This window comes from Thamnophis elegans, chromosome 16 (assembly GCF_009769535.1).
Source record: "Thamnophis elegans isolate rThaEle1 chromosome 16, rThaEle1.pri, whole genome shotgun sequence".
Lineage (NCBI taxonomy): Eukaryota > Metazoa > Chordata > Lepidosauria > Squamata > Colubridae > Thamnophis > Thamnophis elegans.
This window is the reverse complement of record NC_045556.1, coordinates 10,220,607-10,240,436: the sequence shown is the minus strand read 5'-3', so window position 1 is coordinate 10,240,436 and position 19,830 is coordinate 10,220,607. Positions and strand designations below refer to the sequence as shown.

The window sequence follows — 19,830 nt, the reverse complement described above, 5'->3', positions numbered from 1 at the left end:
GGGATGGGATAGATGGGTAGAGATGGAGGGATGGGGATGGATGGATAGGATAGATGGGTAGAGATGGGTGGGTGAGTGGAAGGGTTGATGGGATTGGATGGATGGATGATGGGTGTGTATGGATGGATAGATGGATGGATGGATGATGGATGGGATAGATGGGTAGAGATGGATGGATGGGGATGGATGGATAGGATAGATGGGTAGAGATGGATGGATGGATGGATGGGATAGATGGGTAGAGATGGATGGATGGGGATGGATGGATAGGATAGATGGGTAGAGATGGATGGGTGGGTGGGAGGGTTGATGGGATTGGATGGATGGATGGATAAGGTAGAGGGGTAGAGATGGATGGATGGGGATGGGAGGGTTGATGGGATTGAATGGATGGATGATGGGTGTGTATGGATGGATGGATAGATGGATGGATGGATGGATGGGATAGATGGGTAGAGATGGATGAATGGGGATGGATGGATGGATGGATAGAACAGATGGGTAGAGATGGGTGGGTGGGTGGGTTGATGGGATTGGATGGATGATGGGTGTGTATGTATGTATGGGGATGGATGGATGGATAGGACAGATGGGTAGAGATGGGTGGGTGGGTGGGTTGATGGGATTGGATGGATGATGGGTGTGTATGTATGTATGGGGATGGATGGATGGATAGGACAGATGGGTAGAGATGGGTGGGTGGGTGGGTTGATGGGATTGGATGGATGATGGGTGTGTATGTATGTATGGGGATGGATGGATGGATAGGACAGATGGGTAGAGATGGATGGGTGGGTGGGTGGGTGGGTGGGTTGACGGGATTGGATGGATGATGGGTGTGTATGTATGTATGGGGATGGATGGATGGATAGGGTAGATGGGTAGAGATGGATGGATATGGATGGATGAGGTAAATGGGTAGATATGATTGAATGGGGATGGATGGGTGGGTGGGTTGATGGGATTGAATGGATGGATGGGAATGAATGGATAGATTGCAGATAAATAGATGGCAGATAGATAGTTGATAACTTACCCTGGGCCAGTTACTCTTTCTTTCTCATCCAAACCTACCTTCCAGATGATCCTGAGGGAGGGGGGGGGGGGGCAGGCAGCAGAACTGGAAGACATGTTGTCTCTATTGCTTTCAGATCTTGGAGAAAAAGATTGTCCAGAGCATCTGGCAGCACCAGCCTGGGGAAGTCCATGCAACATCAATAGTGGACGAAAGGAAACCCCGAATGAAGCAAAACAAGGCACTTGATTAGTGATGGCCTTGTGCCACACTGGCTTCAAACCTACAAAGCATTATCCCAAGACCACAAATCATTGAAATCTCAGAAAGAAAGCCGACTCTGAAGTTCTGTTCAATGCTGCATGGATCCTTAATTGATAGTTTCTCTCTCCCCCGTTTTTGATGTTAATCCTTTTCCATATTTTTTTTTCCAGGGAAGCAATAAGTCGCCTGTGTGAAGCTGTGCCAGGAATACATGGGATCACAAAGAAACGGAAGGTAAATCTATCTTGGGCCCCCGACTAGCTTCTTTGAAGGAAAAACCTTCCTCTGGGCCTTAAAAGGTTTACCTTCTATTTGAACCATCAACACCAGAGGTGGGTTCCTACCAGTTCGCACCTATTCGGTAGAACCGGTTCGTCTAATCTACCGAACCGGTTAGAAGAGGTTCCACCAGTGGACCCGGAAAGCAGGCCACACCTACAGAAGAGGTTCCAACATTTTTTGAAACCCACCACTGGTCCTTGGATATGATTATTCTACACTATCATGCTCATATTTGTAAAATTCAGTGCCTCTGGGAAAGATAAGGATGACTACTGCATTTGTGGTGCAATCAGAACATTGCGTGTGTTGAAGTTGTTTTAATGCAAACCAAAGATGCCTTTTAAAAAACACAAGTTTACATCCTATTCTTATGCATGCCAGTGCTGTGGGTGAGGTAATTTAAGGTGGTTCTGACAAGTGTCATCGGCATCTTCATATCCGGTCACATGGGGGCAAGCCACACCCACAAAGGAGGCCACACCCACAGAGTAGGTTCAAACAATTTTTGAAACCCACCACTGATCAACACGTATAAAATATATCTGCATGCCTTAGGGACACCTCGTATAATGAATTAATGGAAATTAATGAATATTGTCCCATTAGCATGGAGTAATTTAAACCTTTCCTTCTTGTGCTCCCAGCAGCAAGGTTGCTACCACTGTCAAGCTAATGAGACACCTTGAAAATAGGAAGGAACCTTCAATCAGAATAGAGCTGGAAGGGACCTTGGAGGTCTTCTAGTCCAACCCCCTGCTCAAGCAGGAGACCCTGTCTCAGACAGGTGGCTGTCCAGTCTTTTCTTAAAAACATCCAGTGATGAAGTACCTGCAACTCCTTGAGTTCCACTGGTTAATTGTCCTCACTGTTTCTCCTTAATTCCAAGTTGCTTCTCTCCTTGATTAGTTTCCATCCGTTGTTTCTTGTCTTGTCTTATGGTGCTTTGGAAAATAAATTGACCCCCTCTTCTTAGTGGCAGCCCCTCCAATACTGAAATACTGCTTTCATGTGCCCCCCCCCCCCAGATCTTCTTTTCTCCAGACTGGCCATACCTAATTCCTGCAACCGTTCTTCATGTTTTAGTCTCCAGGCCCTTAATCATCTTAGTTGCTCTTCTCTGCGCTTTTCTGCAAAGTCTCAACACCTTTTTCCTAAGCTAAAATGAGGAAATGACTGAATGAATTAAGAGGGGAGCTGCATTGGAAAGCCTCTATGTCTGAATTCTCTAGCATTGTCCACTTAGGGTGTCCCACGGCACTTCTGGCAGAAACCAGAGAGCCGAGGTGGCGCAGTGGTTAGAGGGCAGTACTGCAGGCTACTTTAGCTGACTGCTAGTTCGGCAGTTCGGCGGTTCAAATCTCACGGGCTCAGGGTTGACTTCAGCCTTCCATCCTTCCGAGGTGGGTAAAATGAGGACCCGGATTGTTGTTGGGGGCAATATGCTGACTCTGTAAACCGCTTAGAGAGGGCTGAAAGCCCTATGAAGCAGTATATAAGTCTAACTGCTATTGCTATTGCTACCTTGAAACAAACCCCTTCAAATGAAACCATTGACTGCTGTTAGGTGAAATATGAAATCAATATTCTGCTTGTCTTTTACAGCCTCCGGCTAAATTTCTTTCTCCTGTGCTTGGCAAAAGCAATCTTCAGTTTTCTGGCACGCATATAAACCTGACCATCTCAACAACCAGTCTTACTTTATTGAACACTGATAGCCAGCAGGTAAGTTGGTCCTTGAGGTTCTGATCCAAGCAGCATCGGCTGGGGATCTAATGTTTTACTATACCTTGTGATGAATTATTTTGCTTTTGAATGCACTCTGTTGCAATACCCTTACAAAGTTAATTTGTTTTTTTCCCCTATCTTTGAGTCAGTGCTGGCTCCTGGCAACTATCTGAATGGCCCCCTGTAGTTTTGGGACAAAGCTTTTTGGAAGTGATTTGCCATTGTCTGCTTCCCAGGGCTGACAGAAAGTGACTGGCCCAAGGTCAGCCACCTGGTGTTGTGCCTCAGGTGGCACTGAAACTCACTTCTCTCAGTTTCTAGTCCGGTGTCTTAACTCAGGGGTCTCCAACCTTGGCAACTTTAAGACTTGTGGCCTTCAACTCCCAGAATTCTCCTCAGCCAGCCATTGTGAAGCTTCCAAAGGATGACCTAATTAATTTACGAGCCTCGAGACAAAGTTCAAAAGAAATCCATTCATTTATTAGGATCAACATTTTGGCACGTTCTTCTGTGGAGCTGAAACTGATTCCCGCTTAATTGCATTTGAACTTTACACCCTGTATCCCCTCCCTTCTGTCTGTGTCATAAATCACATCCACCAACAAGGTGCTAGGCAGGCTATGAACATGCGCATTTCACACACCAGCTGTAGGAATATGAGACCTGACTCTGGCCAAAGTATGCATGGAATTCTACTCCCTTTCCTCCCCTCTTTTCCTATGTCGACTTAACAGTAGTCATGGAAACGCTTTACAAGTTGACATCCATGTGGTGATGAAGAAAAGACACGCAGGCAGGAAGAAGGTTGTGAAGCACTCTTTTCAACAGCTTGAGGGAGCTCTCCTTTTATTGTCATAAAACAGTTTACGTGACAGAAACCGGCAGAAGCTAATTGATCAAAGTTTACTTGTGCTGATTGGATTAGCTAGACAAAAATCCAAGCTATGTTTGAGTAAGCGAATAGACAACCAGATATTGTTGCGAGCGATGGAATATGCCTACGTGCCAGATGTTGTCTCATCTTTGTTAAGGAAAGATCAGGTTATTGATTATTGTGCTGAGGTGCATTCCTCAGTCTCACTCTAATTAAAGAAGGATTATTGTGTTGATATTTGCATTCTCAACGTGGTTTGCCAGCCATTGAGAAAGGCAAACATTCCCACACTATGTTGGCTGGGGAATTCTGGGAACTGGAAGCCACAAGTCTTCAACTTTCTGGCCAGGGATTAGATGCATCTCTATAGGATCTTTCAGGTGGAGACTTTGGGTTCCATACAATAACCAGAAGCTGGGGATATATGGCTGTTGGAGGAATTTGTCTGTTCTGAGCATTTGGGCTTTCTTCTCTGCCTTTGGGTGCTTCTATCTGACCATCTCTGGTGGTCTGTAAGCAGAATTTATGAATTCTCAATATGGTGAGCTTTGCAGAGATAATTTTCCAATAGTTTCTGGTTAAGCTGTACATGGAGTTCACAGATTGCTTCTTTTTCCTTCCCAGATTATTGCGAACCATCACATGCAGTCCATTTCATTTGCCTCTGGAGGGGATCCAGTAAGTATAAAGGTTTCAACTGAAGACTATGCTGGAAATTTTTTAAAAATGTATTTATTTTTTTAAAATGCAAATAATACAAACATAGTACATATACATCTAATTACAAAAAAAAAGAAAAAGGAAAAAACAAGCTAATATTACAGTGCACTCCCACCCCTCCAAGAGACCCTGTTTCCCACCCCCTTATATTTCTTTACTATAACAACTAAAAGATATACAACATATTCCAATTATTCCCTTTTCCCCTCCCAAACAACATAAATTCTTGAGTAGGTTAACTACCAACACTGATTTCATAAAATCCCCCCATATTTCCATTATAATGGTTTGCTTTGATCATCCCTTTTCAAAATTTAATTTCCGTTGTTAATTTATCATTTGTTGCCATACTCCAAATTTCATTATAACACTCATTTCTTTGAATATCCCCATGTTTAGCCATCCCTAATCTAGCTGCCATTATCAAATTTACAATCAATTCCTATGTTGGAAATGAAACACAATTATGAATGAGGGCTATCACAGAACCAGTGGCAGGGCGGTATCTCATCAAATTTGGAATGCAGTCAATGTATTCAGAAGGCAGCATATTATATTCATATTTTCAATTGCATGTCTAGGAATTGCCCACATGGGTATCTTGTCATTTAGTTTATATTGGTATTTTTTCCAGACCCGCAGTAAAGCATTTCTTAAAATATGACTTTTAAAATTCTTATCCAATTTTTTGTTGAATAACAAGTAAGCATGCCAACCATATACCAGATCATGTCCCTAGATATTCAGTATTCTATCATTGGTTAAATGAGTCCAATCACTAATTGTAGATAGCGCCACTGCATCATAATATAATTTTAGGTTAGGTAATTTCAAGCCTCCTCTCTCGCGTACATCTTGCATTATTTTCATCTTTACCCTCAGCTTCTTTCCTGCCCATAAAAATTTGTTGATACCCTTCTGCCATTCTAAAAGATTCGCATCTTTTTTAAGTATAGGTAACATTTGGAAGAGAAATAAAAATTTTGGTAAGATATTCATTTTCACTGCCGCTATCCTACCCAGCAAAGATAAGTGCAATTTCTCCCATTTTTTCATCTCTATCTGTATACTATGCCCAAGTGGTTCATAATTGTGCTTATATAATTTCCCGTTTGAGGTTAAAATATTAACCGCAAGATATTTGACTTTTTTGACTACCTCACATCCTAGCATCCCTCCTAGTTCTTCCTTTTGTTTAGTATTCATATTTATAGCTAATATTTTTGTTTTTCCTAAATTTATTTTAAAACCAGACACTTGACCATATTGATTAATCGTATTCATTAAAACCATACTAGATTCCTGCAGAAGGCAGCATATTGAGGGAAATGATTTAACAGTGAAAAACACCTGTCACTCGAAAGTGCAATTCGCTCAGTCTTCTTCTTGTTTTAATTTTACATTATCTTTTTGTAACCTTCCTTTCGTTGACTGTTGAACCCTAGTAGATGCAAATTGGCCATTTAGAAATATAACATCAATCTTAAAAATACATATTCCTTTTTTTGTTTTGTGTGCATATTAGGATACTACAGATTACGTCGCCTACGTTGCTAAAGATCCTGTTAATCAAAGAGGTAAATCCAATAATTTCTTGAGGGGAAAAAAAAATCTGGGGATGAGGGTATCTTTTCATTAGAAAAATATTTTTAAAAAATATATATTTAATTTCTTCTCTATCGTTAACTCCCAGATATGAATTAAGTGGGAAATTTTCTTATTAATATATATATATATATATATATATATATATATATATATATATATATATATATATATATATATATATATATAAAACCTAAGTGTTACCCATAACCTATTTGCAATCATTCTTGCTAATTTATTGTTAGAAAAGTGCCCTCTGATGGTTAAGATGAGGAAGTATGGTTGGGAAGCAATGAAATTTCGATCAAATTTCAACGTAACTTTCTTCACAGGCCAGGAATTAGCAAACTATCAAAAATGTGATTTGTGCAAGCCAAAAGCATGATGGCACAGCATCTGGAACAGTCTGTGCTGCAGCCTTTTCAAACAATTGCTCTTTGTAGGAATTAGGTTTTAATCGCCCTGACCTCCAAGCCGTGCTTTTAATCCAAAATACAGTAAAACAACAACAACAACAACAACCAAAAGGGATACAGTGGCTCAGTGGCTAAGATGCTGAGGTTGTTGATCAGAAAGGTCGGCAGTTCAGCGGTTCGAATCCCTAGCGCCGCGTAACGGAGTGAGCTCCTGTGACTTGACCCAGCTTCTGCCAACCTAGGAGTTCGAAAGCATGTAAAAATACAAGTAGAGAAATAGAACCACCATTGGTGGGAAGGTAACACCGTTCTGTGCACCTTCGGCCCTTAATCATGCTGGCCACATGACCACGGAGACATCTTCAGACAGTCCTGGCTCTTCGGCTTTGAAACAGAGATGAGCATCGCCCCCTAGAGTCAGGAATGACTAGCACATATGTGCGAGAGGAGCCTTTACCTTTACATTACAGTAGAAAATCAAAAGGGGAAAGCGAAAGATTTGAGACTGTTGTGTTGTGATTCTAAAAATACAGGTAGTCCCTTGTACTACCTGTATTTTTTTAAAAAAATTAATTGATCTCGGCATTATTATTGTAAGTCATAGCAATCGTCAAACAGGTCTCCTCATGTCAACAGATCCAACTTTATAACATTTTTTTGGTGGTGTTTATTAAGCAAATACCACAGTAGTTAAGCAAATCCATTTTCCCCAATGAGCGTTTTGTTTCTTTTTGTCAGAAATGGCAGGAAATGGCAAAAAGCCTCAAAAGTCATGGTCACATGACAGACTCATGGCAAGTGACTCATCCTTATGACAGTCCCGGGGGATGTCACGTGATCCCCTTTTGCGACCTTCAAAATCCACGGGGAATCCAGATTCACATAACAACGGTGTAACTTTCATAACTGCAGTGATTTGCTTTTAACAACTGTGGCAAGAAAGGTGGTAAAATACATCGAAACTCATTTTTAACAAATGTCTCGTTTAGCGGCAGAATTTTGGGGTGGGGCATTGTGTGGTCGTAAGTCGAAGACTACCTGTGTTTCTTTCACACCCCTTTTCCTTGTGGCTATTTTTAATTTTTTTTTCCAGCGTGCCATATTTTGGAATGTCCCTCTGGAATAGCTCAAGAAGTCATCAATACCATCGGACAAGCATTTGAGCTCCGGTTCAAACAATACTTGAAAACTCCTCCTGCTTTGATTTCTTCCAAAGAAAGGTAAGCAAAGGCTTTCGGAAGGCAGCTGGAATGGCACAGAGAGTCCTTGATTTACAACCATTCTGTCAGGCTTGTAAATAAAGTAAATCAGAGTCCAAGACAAAGTATTTCTTAAAATTCCAATTTATGAAGAGAGTCATGTTGGCACATCTGGGAAAACCCGAATCTGAAAGCTTCCAGGTTTTCCCCACCCAGTTGAAAGTTCAAGATCTTGCCCCCACACCCACAAGTCCATCCCATGGTCCAATCTCCCACTGCCATGCTGGCAGTTCCACCCATCCAGTTCCGGTCAGGTACAGAGATGCAGAGACAAAGGATGACCTTGACTTTCTAGAAGGAATTTTGTTTTGGCTACATATCACCTAACTCCATACAATCCCCCCTCCCATTTTCCCACAATAGAAAAAGGCACAGTAGAATAATAGAAAGTGTAGCAGGCCTGAGATCCAAGAGAAATATGGATGCAGGCCTGACACATTCATTTAGCGACCGTTCAAAATGACAATGGCCCTTTAAAAAGCAGCCCAGGATAGTTTTTCATGCTTATGACCATGACAGCATCCCCGTGGTCATATGATTAAAATTCAGGTGCATGTATTTATGACGGTGACAGTGTCCTGGGATCACGTGATCCCTTTTTCCGACCTTCTGACAAGCAAAATCAACGGGGAACCCAGATTCACTTAACAACCATGAAACTTAAGTTAACAACTGCAGTGATTCACTTAACAACTGGGGCGAGAAAGGTTGCAAAATGGGGCAAATCTCACCTAACAACTGTCTTGCTTAACAAGCTCGATTGTAATCCTCAGTCGAGGGCTATTTAATGTGGGAATGGCCTTGAAGAAAGGAGGAAGAACAGCAGGCTAGGTTAATAAATACATCAATTCACATTTATTTAACCGCGTTACACTAAATTAGGATGCGGGTGATACCTTGCGATTCGGGAAGGGAAACAAATTACAGATTTCAAATTAAAAAGAATTTCTTGCAATCATACCGTGAAAGGTTTTACTTGCTGTGCAGCGTCTTGCTTAATGTTTCGCTGGCTGGATCAGATTTATTTTCCAACTTACGAGTCCAGTTGGGTTGGATTAAAGCATTCGCATGGTCTGAGCAATATAGGTCTTTGGTATATAAAACCTAAGACAATTGGAGGGCACCAGGCTGGAGAAGACAAATAAAACTCACAGTGTACATTCCGCGCTGATGAACAGATGGAAAATGTCTTCTCCAGTTCCTGTGAATCACATAATTAAATTCTTGAGTCATGTTCTCCTAATCAAACTGCACAGCCCCATGTTTCTTTCCTGTTCCTGTCTATTCATCAAATTATGCTCCTATAAATTAAAAAATCAAGACTCAACACAAGTTGTTCTTTTCAGAAGACAAACTATTAGGGATGGGGGGTGGGAGAGGCAATTACATCCCTACCCTTATCCTCACCCTTGTTTCCCCCCCCCATCCCCGCTCCAAATTTAACAACAGAATCGCTCCTCCAGTATTCTCCCAGCAGCTTTTGAGAAGCAGCTCACAAAATGTTTGTGTCATTGAGAGAAGATGATAAGGGGCTTCCACAGGGATGGGATTAAAAATTTTTAGCAACCTGTTGTCTGCCTGGTTGCTGGGTGGGCGTAGCCATAGGGGTATGTCCTAGTCGGGCCTGTTTCCAGACTTATGGAACTTCTGGTAGGCTCATTTTTCGTGACCCGACAAAAGGGCGAACGAAAAAACTGCGCCCGACTAAACCGTGTTGCTAAAACCGCGACGTCATCAACGCGCCGACAACAGCGCATCGACAACAGCACGTCGACAGAAGGGAGATTTACAACAGTGTGTCGGCAGAAGGGCTATTTAAGGGTTAGGTTTAGGGTTAGGTTTAGGGTTAGGTTTAGGGTTAGGTTTAGGGTTAGGTTTAGGGTTAGGTTTAGGGTTAGGTTTAGGTTTAGGGTTAGGTTTAGGGTTAGGTTTAGCGTTACGTTTAGGGTTAGGGTTAGCGTTACGTTTAGGGTTAGGTTTAGGGTTAGGGTTAGGTTTAGTTTTACAGGGCACTTCTGTCGCCGCGATTCAGCGCTCATTCGTCGGAGCGCTTTAGAACACGTTTTGTCACCGTGGTTTAGTTGGGCGCGGTTTTGTCGTTCGCCCTTTTGTCGGTGAACCCTCATTTTTCACCCTCCCCGGAGGCTTTCCTCGAGTCTCCGGGAGGGCGAAAGCAGCTTCCCCTGGGCTTGGGAGGCTCTCCTTAGGCTGGAAACGGGACTTCTTACTTCTTGTAAGCTCGTTTTTCGCCCACCCAGAGCCTCCGCGCAGGCCCTGCACTTACCTGTCATCCAAAACGGGCTGCGTGGAGACTCCTGGGAGGGGAGGGGAGGAGAGGGGAGGGGCAGAGCCAGCTGGTCATCGGAACTTCAGCAAACCAGATTAAAATTAAGACCCGGTTCGCCCGAACCAGTCTGAACCGGCTGAATCCCACCCCTGGGGATCGATTTATTCACGATCAGGTTTAGACTTCTTGACAGTTCGAAAGATGGAGAAGGCTTTTGAGTAGTTCATTGTGATGACTGGCTTCCTTACTTTAAGCAGCTGCTTTTTAAAATCTAAGTTTATTTTTTTAAAAAATTCTAACGTTTCTTTTCCTGTGATGTTTTTTTTTTAAATGTTTTATTTATTTTATTTGTATAACATATAAAAAATCACTTTCCATCAAACAGTGTGTGATCTGGGTACAACTGCTTTTTCAAGCAGTCCTAATCCAAATAGTATTCATCACAATAACATTAATAATATAATAACAATAATATTTAACATTATCTACTTTAACAACTCTCAATTTTAACATGATGTTCTCCCCCCCTTTCTAATTTCTGTTTATGTTGTTTAACCATTGATAAAATAAGTCCCAAAAGAAAATATTCAATTTCTTCTTTATCCTTAATAGTAAGAGTTACTCTATCCATTTCTGCACATTCTAATATTTTCTTAATTCCACTCTCATCTGTCGGGATCTCATCATTCTTCCATTGTTGTGCAAATACAATTCTGGCTTCATGTACATGTAAAATCAAACATATAGTCCTTTTATCATATTTTTCTGGTAAAATGCCCAATAAAAATATCTCTGGTTTCAAATCTATGTGTTGCTTTATCATTTTTTCCCCCAAGCAAGTATGTATTTTTGTCCAATATTTTTTTTTTAACTTTTGGGCATGTCCACCTTTTTCTGTGATTTTTTGCAATTGTCTAGACTGTCCTTTTCTCTTTCGAGTCCTTGTATAGGAATGGAGAACAGAAATAATAAAGCAGAGCAATTTTTAGCTGAGGGTTGACACGAGGGGTCCTTGGTGATTTCTGAACTTGGTTGCTTCCTTGCAGAAATTTTGTTACCCAGCTAGGTAACATCATCAAGGCACTAGTTTGGGTCATGAAATTTCAGCTAGAAAACAACCAACCTCAGAGACCACCAAGGACCCCTCAGAAATAATAAACCGCCCATTGACTTAATGTGGTGCTGCCAAAGTTGTATATTTCAGCTTGTCAGAGTTTGCAGTAGAAATCACATCCAGAAAGCACGCAGAGATAACTAATTCAGCAGGATCCATTAACTTCTTTATAACACATGAATAAATGTACAATACCAACAACAGATTCTTCCAACATCGTAGAGAGGAGAGATTGCAAGCAGGTTCAAACACAGGCAGGCTATAGAGAGAATGAGTTTCTTTCAGTTTCACTTCAGAGCTAAGCCACACCCAGACTCCAAACTGTTTCAGCTCCCATTGGCTGACCTTTTTACTAAGCCTTATTTATTGGCTGACCTTGTTACCATGTCTCTGCCGGTTCATGAATATTCTGACACAGCTGTTGCTTGGGGTTTTTTTTGTGCAGAAAAGGGGTGAGTCTTGATGGATCCACTTGGAATAGTCAAGAAAAGGAAGAATGCGGATACTATAATGAAATTCCTGGGAAGGAGCCTCCTGCCGGTGGACTGTCCGATGTCAGGCTGAAGATAATCCCAGAAGAAAGGACCAACCGTCCCATCCCTACTGAGCAGCAACAATGTGGAGTAAGCCTATGTGTGATCAGCTTCATTGAGCATTACACCGGGTTTACATTGGAATGGACTTTATGCCTTCTGAAATCATCACCCTGAACTCTGGGTTCCACCACAAAACCGCGCTCGACTAAAGCGCGCTCGACGAAACTGCGTACCTGACGTCATCACAGCGCGACAAAAAAAGCACGCTGTGAGCGGTAAAGCTAAAATTAACGCGTAAACCTAAACCTAACCCCCCGAAACCTAACCCTAAACCTAACCCTTAACCTAACCCTAAACCTAACCCTAAACCTAACCCTTAACCTAACGCTAAACCTAACGCTAACCCTTAACCTAACCCTAAACCTAACCCTAACGCTTAAACTAACCCTAAACCTAACCCTAACCCTTAACCTAACCTTAACGTGAATCGGCTTGCTTTAAACGCGCTTTTTAAAGCGCCCTTTTTTCTCCACGGTCGTATTTGTCGCGCTGCTGATGACGTCAGGTACGTGCTTTAATCAGGCGCGCTTTAGTGGACCGCGGTTTTGTCGTGCCACGGAACTCTGAGCTAATCTCCTACCACTGTTCAGAGTCAGAATCTGCTGAGAATTCCTTGTAGTAATTTTGCTTCTGTGTTTCTTTTTTCCTTTTTTTTTAGGATGAAAGTCCCAGTTCTAAGCAGCTTTATGAAAACTGCCCGGATGAGCACAGAGCATTAGGTGGGTTGCCTGTATCTGAAAAGAGAGCTAGTTCTTCTCTTCTTGTCTTGGTGAAGGAAATGATCATAGAATCCAGTCTCAATCTGTTTGTAATCCAAAACTGTGTCCATCTTGCCCAATGGCTAATGTAGGAGGAGACCAACTGAAATGAATTCAGGATGCCTGCTGCTAAATTACAGGCAAAGAGAAGTAGTGAAGATGAAGATTAGATGCTATTCTGTTCAACTGACATTATCTTGAGCTGGTTTTATACCTCTTCACATTCTAGAACAGAATACCTAGAATAGGTATTGTTCTGACCCAGGATTCCTTAGAAAGCAAAAGCAAAGTCTTAGTCCAGTGGTGGGTTCCGGATCACATTCCAACTGTACCGGTTGGAACAGGCCCAGCAGCATCCACATGGACGCACGCAGCACGCACATGCGTCTTAGTGCCTCCGCGAGCCTCCGCAGCACTCCAGCTGCTCAGCGGAGCGTCGTGCAGGCGCTGTACATGCTGTGCCCATACGCAGAAGCGCCAAAAACTTAAAATAGCAATAGCAATAGCAGTTACACTTATATACCGCTTCATAGGGCTTTCAGCCCTCTCTAAGCGGTTTACAGAGTCAGCATATTGCCCCCAACAACAATCCGGGTCCTCATTTTACCCACCTCGGAAGGCTGAGTCAACCCTGAGCCGGTGAGATTTGAACAGCCGAACTGCAGAACTGCAGTAGCCTGCAGTGCTGCATTTAACCACTGCGCCACCTCGGCTCTTCAAGACCGGGCAGGCGGGTGGGCCCTCTGGAGTACCATACCTGAATGGTATCTGGTGTTCCGGGCAGACTCTGGTACGCCCGTATCGCCTGCAACCCACCACTGTCTTAGTCCCAACAAAACCTCTTTTATTTACATGACTGTGTATTCCTTTCATTCACAGTCAGCATGGCTTATCAAACAGTCTTTCAAAGGAATGTTTATCCATACGCACCTTATCTTGTTTGTAGCGCTGCCAGATAACTAGTGTCCAAACACAGAGCAAAGCAAAGCTTGGTGCAGAATTTCTCGCAAACAAAACTTTCCAGACCGATGAACGAATTGTTTCCTGCAAAAGCCCACTCCCCATTCATTCCTCTTTTGCTTCCTATGGGAGGGGACAATCACCTCCAAGACGTGGCTTTATTGTTGAGTCGATCCTGCTTTCTTAGTTGTTCTTGTCTTCTGGCAGTTCTGTGCATGCATGCACTGGGAATAGGCTCCAGCTGTTCCTCTGCCTCGCTGCTCTCTAGCTCCCTCTCTGCCTCCGACGCAGAGCCCTCGTCTGAGCTTTCCTCAGCCCTCAGGATTGGGCCCTGTTCCTCCCCAACCTCCTCACTGACGGACTCTGCTGCCAGTTCTGCTGGCTGCCAGCAAACCACAACAGGTATTGCCATTTTGATCTGGTTGAGTAAGCCATCAAAAGAGTCTCCCAGGAGCCATCAAAGGTGGAAGAGCTTGAGGACTTCTTGGAGACAGTCAAGGCTTGTGGACCCCAAGGCTTCTTTTTGAGGCCACCCGAGACTTCCTCGGGAGGGTGCTACTGGGATTCAGCAGAAAGTAAAGCATTTGCGTTGTGTCCTGGCCAGCAGATGGCGCTATGCAAGGTGCCTCTGATTGGCCAGGACGCGCCTGCCTCTTGGCGGGAGAAACCCTGTACTCCCATTGGTTCCCCGTCTGACAGCTCGTTGTATAAATAGCTGTAAGGCAGGGGGGGTGGGTTTCGTTGCCTGTTACTTGACCAAGTTGCTGTTAATAAACCGTTCCGTTGATCTCAAACCGGTCTCCTCAGTCGTTACTACAGACTACAAAAATTTGTCAGTATCTGTAAGGAAGAAGGTAAAAGAGAAGAAGAAGAAATGCTTCCTTCCACCTCCAATCATTATTCTATTCGGGTTTTTGTAGATACTACTATTAGGATACTAGGAATACCAGGAAACCAGACATCCTAATCTTTTCTTGGTGTGATAACTCGAATTAATTTGGTTAACTTGGTAGTATTTTGTGCTGTTCAATAAGCTTTTGAGGGGTTTCTTTTTTTTTTTTTAATCTAAAGAAAGATCTCCTTGTGGTGATTAATTGCAGATATCAGCAAACCAACTCAGGCAGCAAATCAAGATGCTCCATTGCTGAAAAGTAGCAGCAAAGTGGATCTTTTTGATGACCCTCGTTATATCAATACTCAAAACTTACAAGCTGCAGCAGGTATGGCCGGAAGAACCCTCCCTATGGAACAGAGTTCCATAAGCCCAGGTCCTCAGTCAAGGTTGCTTCTACTTCTGCAAATCTATCCACTTGCAGCTTTGAAAAGAAGCACGAATGTTATAAAGGAATTCAGCAACGTTTGAAGGCAACGCTAAGCTTTTCGCTCCTCAGGGCAGTGTCAAGATCATGGAATAAGGTCATAAAGCTGGAAGAGATTTAAATCTTTGAGTCAAAACCCATGGCTTTCCAACATTTGAAAGCTGCAGTGATGGAGCGCTCATTGACTTCCAGAGCCCAATGTCCCACTACAGAATAACAACGGATTTGTGTCTCCTTCCATAAAGCTAACAACATACATTGGTTCTCATCCTGTCCACAAATCCACATCCAGAAACCCACTCCTCCCTGACAGCCTGTCAAATATTGGAAGACTGCTGTCATGGCAGCTTTACAATGAATAAAAACAACAGCTGAGGCAGGATCTGTACCAATAAAGGAGAATATTTGTAGCTCAGGGTTGAAATGAAGGGTCCTTGGTGTTCCCTGAGTTTGGCTGTTTTCTTGCAGATGTTTCATGATCCAAACTAGGTAACAACTTCTACCCTCAAAGCGACGCTATAGGGCACTGCACACCAGAACAACTAGACACAAAGACAGTTTTTCCCCGAATGCCATCGCTTTCCTTAACAACTAGTTCCCACAACACTGTCAAACTGTTTAGTAAGGCTGTATTACTATTAATCTTCACATCCTTCCTATTATCTATCTCCTCCCATTTGTGACTATAACCATGTTGCTTGTAACTTTATGATTTATATTGTTTTATTTGTTTCCTGGTATGATTGGATTGCTTATGAGTAACGTACGAACTATCACTAAGGGACGTAGTGGCTCAGTGGCTAAGATGCTGAGCTTGTCGATCAGATAGGTCGGCAGTTCGGTGGTTCAAATCCCTAGTGCCGTGTAACGGAGTGAGCTCCCGTTACTTGTCCCAGCTTCTGCCAACCTAGCATTTCGAAAGCACGTAAAAATGAAAGTAGAAAAATAGGAACCCCCTTTGGTGGAAAGGGAACAGCTTTCCGTGCTCACTTCGACATTGAATCATGCCGGCCACATGACCACAGGGATGTGTTCGGACAGTGCTGGCTCTTCAGCTTTGAAACGGAGATGAGCACTGCCCCCTGGAGTCAGGAATGACTAGCACATATGTGCGAAGGAAACCTTTTACCTTTTACAATGACTATCACTAAGTGTTGTATCATATGATTCTTGATGAATGTATCTTATCTTTTATGTACACTAAGAGCATCTGCACCAAAGACAAATTCCTTGTGTGTCCAATCACACTTGGCCAATAAAGAATTCTACTCTATTCTATCATCAGTGTTAGTGGCTGACTGATGGCTGGCTCAGAAATTCTGGGAGCTGAAGTCTTAAAAGTTGGAGACCCCTGAGCTAAAAGATTATGATACTCTGCTCTTTTTAGGTCGGTGGGCACAATCGGTTATGTACATCATGACAGCTGTGGCTTATTCAAGACATAAACCCCACTTACTTAGGATGGGCGAACTCATACACTGGAAATAGGTGGTTTCTATATCTTCTCTTTCGTTTTCAGAAGCCTTGGAAACTGTAGAACCGAAAGGCTCCAATGACGTGGCAGGCCTCACAGATGCAAAGATACCTCTTTGGAATGAAGAATGTTATCACGGGAAGATATCCAGGAGACAAGCTGAGGATCTCTTAAGAAACAACGGAGACTTTCTGGTACGCGAGAGCACTACGTCACCTGGCCAATATGTCTTGAGTGGGCTGCAAGGAGGACAAGTGAAACATCTCTTGCTGGTGGATCCTGAAGGCAAGGTAGGAACAATTGAGACAATAACCCCAATAAAGGAGAATGTTTGTAGCTCAGGGTTGAAATGAAGGGGTCCTTGGTGCTCTCTGAGCTTGGTTGTTTTCTTGCAGATGTTTCATTACCCAAATTATGTAACATCGTCAGTGCTAGATTGTATCATTTTCAAAGTGTGTCCATACTGTCTTCTAGTTTTAACAGGTTATTTTTTTTAGGAACCTGATAATAGAATAGAATAGAATAGAATGGAATAGAATAGAATAGAATAATAGAGTTGGAAGGGACCTTGGAGGTCTTTTAGTCCAAATTTATGGGATCACACAATATTGCACAATTTGAAGATCTCGTACTTACTAAATTCTTGGATGCTCTTTTTTTCCCAGGTTAGAACCAAAGACCATACATTTGATAGTGTGGATCACCTTATCCGCTACCATATGGAGAACAAATTGCCAATTGTCTCTTCTGGAAGTGAATTAAGACTTTGCCAGCCTGTAAAGAAAGGGTTAGGGGCAACTGCATTCTAAGGAATAATTTTGTTGACTCACATTTCTTTTCAAGACAATTCTTTTATCCCAGTCTCCTCAACATCCCCCAGTGACTATTCTGAACTCATTTCCTGCGCACAGAATTCGACGGAGAATAGGAGACACCTCTTGATGATGAGGTTGCAGATGGATTGTTCGTGTGTTTGTATATGCCTCTCTCTGTCCAATGCATTTGTCTAATCAGTATTTCTCAACCTCAACAACTTTAAAGTTGTGCGGACTTCAATTCCCAGAATTCCCAAGTCAACATGGCTGACTGGAGCAGGGGTGGGTTTCAACCGGTCCGCGGCGGTCCATGCGGACTGGTTGGTTGGTGAACCCGGAAGTAACTTATGGGGACGCCGAAGGGCCCACCCGCCTGCCCGTGTTCCTTACGGGTCTTTGAAGGCTTCTGCGCTTCCACGCAGGCGCATGGCACATACAGCGCCTGCGCGATTCTCCGTGAGCAGCTGGAGCATCACGCAGGTGCTAAGACGCATGTGTGAACTGCGCGCGTGCACGAGGACGCCGCCAGCCCCATTCCAACCGTACCTGTTGGAACGGGATGAGCAACCCACCACTGGACTGGAGAATGCTGGGAGTTGGAGTCCAAACATTCTTGGAGTGGTTTGAGATGGAGAAACATGAACTTAATCACACCGCTATGTTGCATCTGATAAGCGACAACTATTTTACTTTTGCGGAACATATCCCTGGAGAGACCAAGAGGCTGGGGAGAAATCATGAACCAGAGGTACTCACAAAACATTGTGAAGAGATCAGAAAAAGATGTCAAAGCACAAGCTAACCTTCCCGAAGCAAAACTTACTTGAAGATGTGCCTTTTAATGTAAAAGATTTGGGGAAATGGACTCATATTTTTACCAGAGCTGTGGTTCTTTTTTAAGCTTGATAAATTAATTTGAGTCGTTCCTGGGCTGATTTCAAGGAGCTTGAGAAAGACTGAATTTGATTTGCGTTTGGATGAGAGACCACAAGGAAATATCAGCACTGTAGCTTGGACTGGGAACTCAAAAAAACATTCTGAAAGGGACCACGGAAAAGCCTCTCTTGCTGCCAAGGAAATGACATTTGTGTGCCCAAGACGTCAACAGGCATCAAAAGCTCAGTTTGTTTTGTAAAATACACTTTGATTAAAGATGTTAAGAATACAAGATAAAGACTAATAGAAACGAATATGGAGTGAGAAAAAGAAGAGCAATTAAAGAACCAGCTAAAAGTGCATGAAATAAAAAAGTACACAGAATAGAACAGAAAGAAAAAAATAGCTTCCGTTGTTTGAAGCGCCTATAAGTACAATTATAAATTTATCTCTTGCTCTATAGTTACGGTATAACTTTTCCTCCCCCTTATAATTTATTCTGTCTAATTATGAAAACCATAAATTGTCATTTTTTTGTTTCTATTTCATGCAACAAAGTCTAAGGAATTTGCAGTCAGCAATAAACAGATTATTTTATTATTAAATATCCCCAGCAATTTACCTGATGGAATACTGATGCTAACTATTAATTGAACTAGTTATAAGTTGCTGGTTTTTAAAATGAGGCAGCAATGCTTACTAAGTTTATATATGGTAATTAGCTATCATTTTGAAGCGAACACTAACAATGTTCCGAAGTGGCGCAGTGGTTAAATGCAGCACTGCAGGCTACTTCAGCTGACTGCAGTTCTGCAGTTCGGCTGTTCAAATCTCACCGGCTCAGGGTTGACTCAGCCTTCCATCCTTCCGAGGTGGGTAAAATGAGGACCCAGATTGTTGTTGGGGGCAATATGCTGACTCTGTAAACCGCTTAGAGAGGGCTGAAAGCCCTATGAAGCGGTATATAAGTCCAACTGCTATTGCTATTGCTAATGTGGTAGATTTATCCTTCTTGTGTAATCCTTTCATATATAATGCAGTTCTACCAGGATGCCAAAAAGTTACCCCCAAAAATCTGCAAAACATTTGCCGGCTGGCCTATAAACACACTGGAAACTGAACCAGCAAAAATAAAAATGATAGATGCAAATAGTACAGGGAGTTTGAGATAAAAGAAAGCAACCTTACGTTATATTTCAGGGTTAAGCGAATACATCCTTTTGTTTAGAAGCTATTTTGTTTTTTTATTGCACGCTTTCTATTTTCCTTCATCCGTATTTTTTTTTGGGGGGGGGGATTGGGTTTCATTTGTTCCTATTAGTTAAGAAAAGATTTTAAAAAAAAAAATAAACATTCATGCTGCATTATTCCTGTATGTGTTTTCAACTGGAAATATTCTGTAAATCAATATGCCTGGAGTGGTTCTGTTATTTGTATATCTCACGGAGAGAAAGAGATTTCTGCAAATCTA

At 42.5% G+C, this 19,830-nt stretch overlaps 1 protein-coding gene across 3 annotated transcripts in view; it reads left to right on the top strand.

Annotated features, from left to right (window-relative positions):
• SHC4 (SHC adaptor protein 4) overlaps positions 1–17,876 on the top strand; it is a 48,243-nt gene extending 30,367 nt beyond the window's left edge. For 2 of the 3 annotated variants that reach the window (XM_032232412.1, XM_032232410.1), the window contains 10 exons: positions 1,450–1,513; positions 3,164–3,283; positions 4,785–4,838; positions 6,406–6,457; positions 7,995–8,121; positions 12,007–12,184; positions 12,816–12,876; positions 14,976–15,095; positions 16,714–16,958; positions 17,334–17,876. In XM_032232412.1, coding sequence (XP_032088303.1) covers positions 4,803–4,838; positions 6,406–6,457; positions 7,995–8,121; positions 12,007–12,184; positions 12,816–12,876; positions 14,976–15,095; positions 16,714–16,958; positions 17,334–17,477 — 963 coding nt within the window. In that variant the 5' untranslated portion in view covers positions 1,450–1,513; positions 3,164–3,283; positions 4,785–4,802 and the 3' untranslated portion in view covers positions 17,478–17,876. The remainder of the gene's footprint in view (positions 1–1,449; positions 1,514–3,163; positions 3,284–4,784; positions 4,839–6,405; positions 6,458–7,994; positions 8,122–12,006; positions 12,185–12,815; positions 12,877–14,975; positions 15,096–16,713; positions 16,959–17,333) is intronic. The other variant, XM_032232411.1, reaches the window with a different exon arrangement.
• Positions 17,877–19,830: the final 1,954 nt, after the last annotated feature.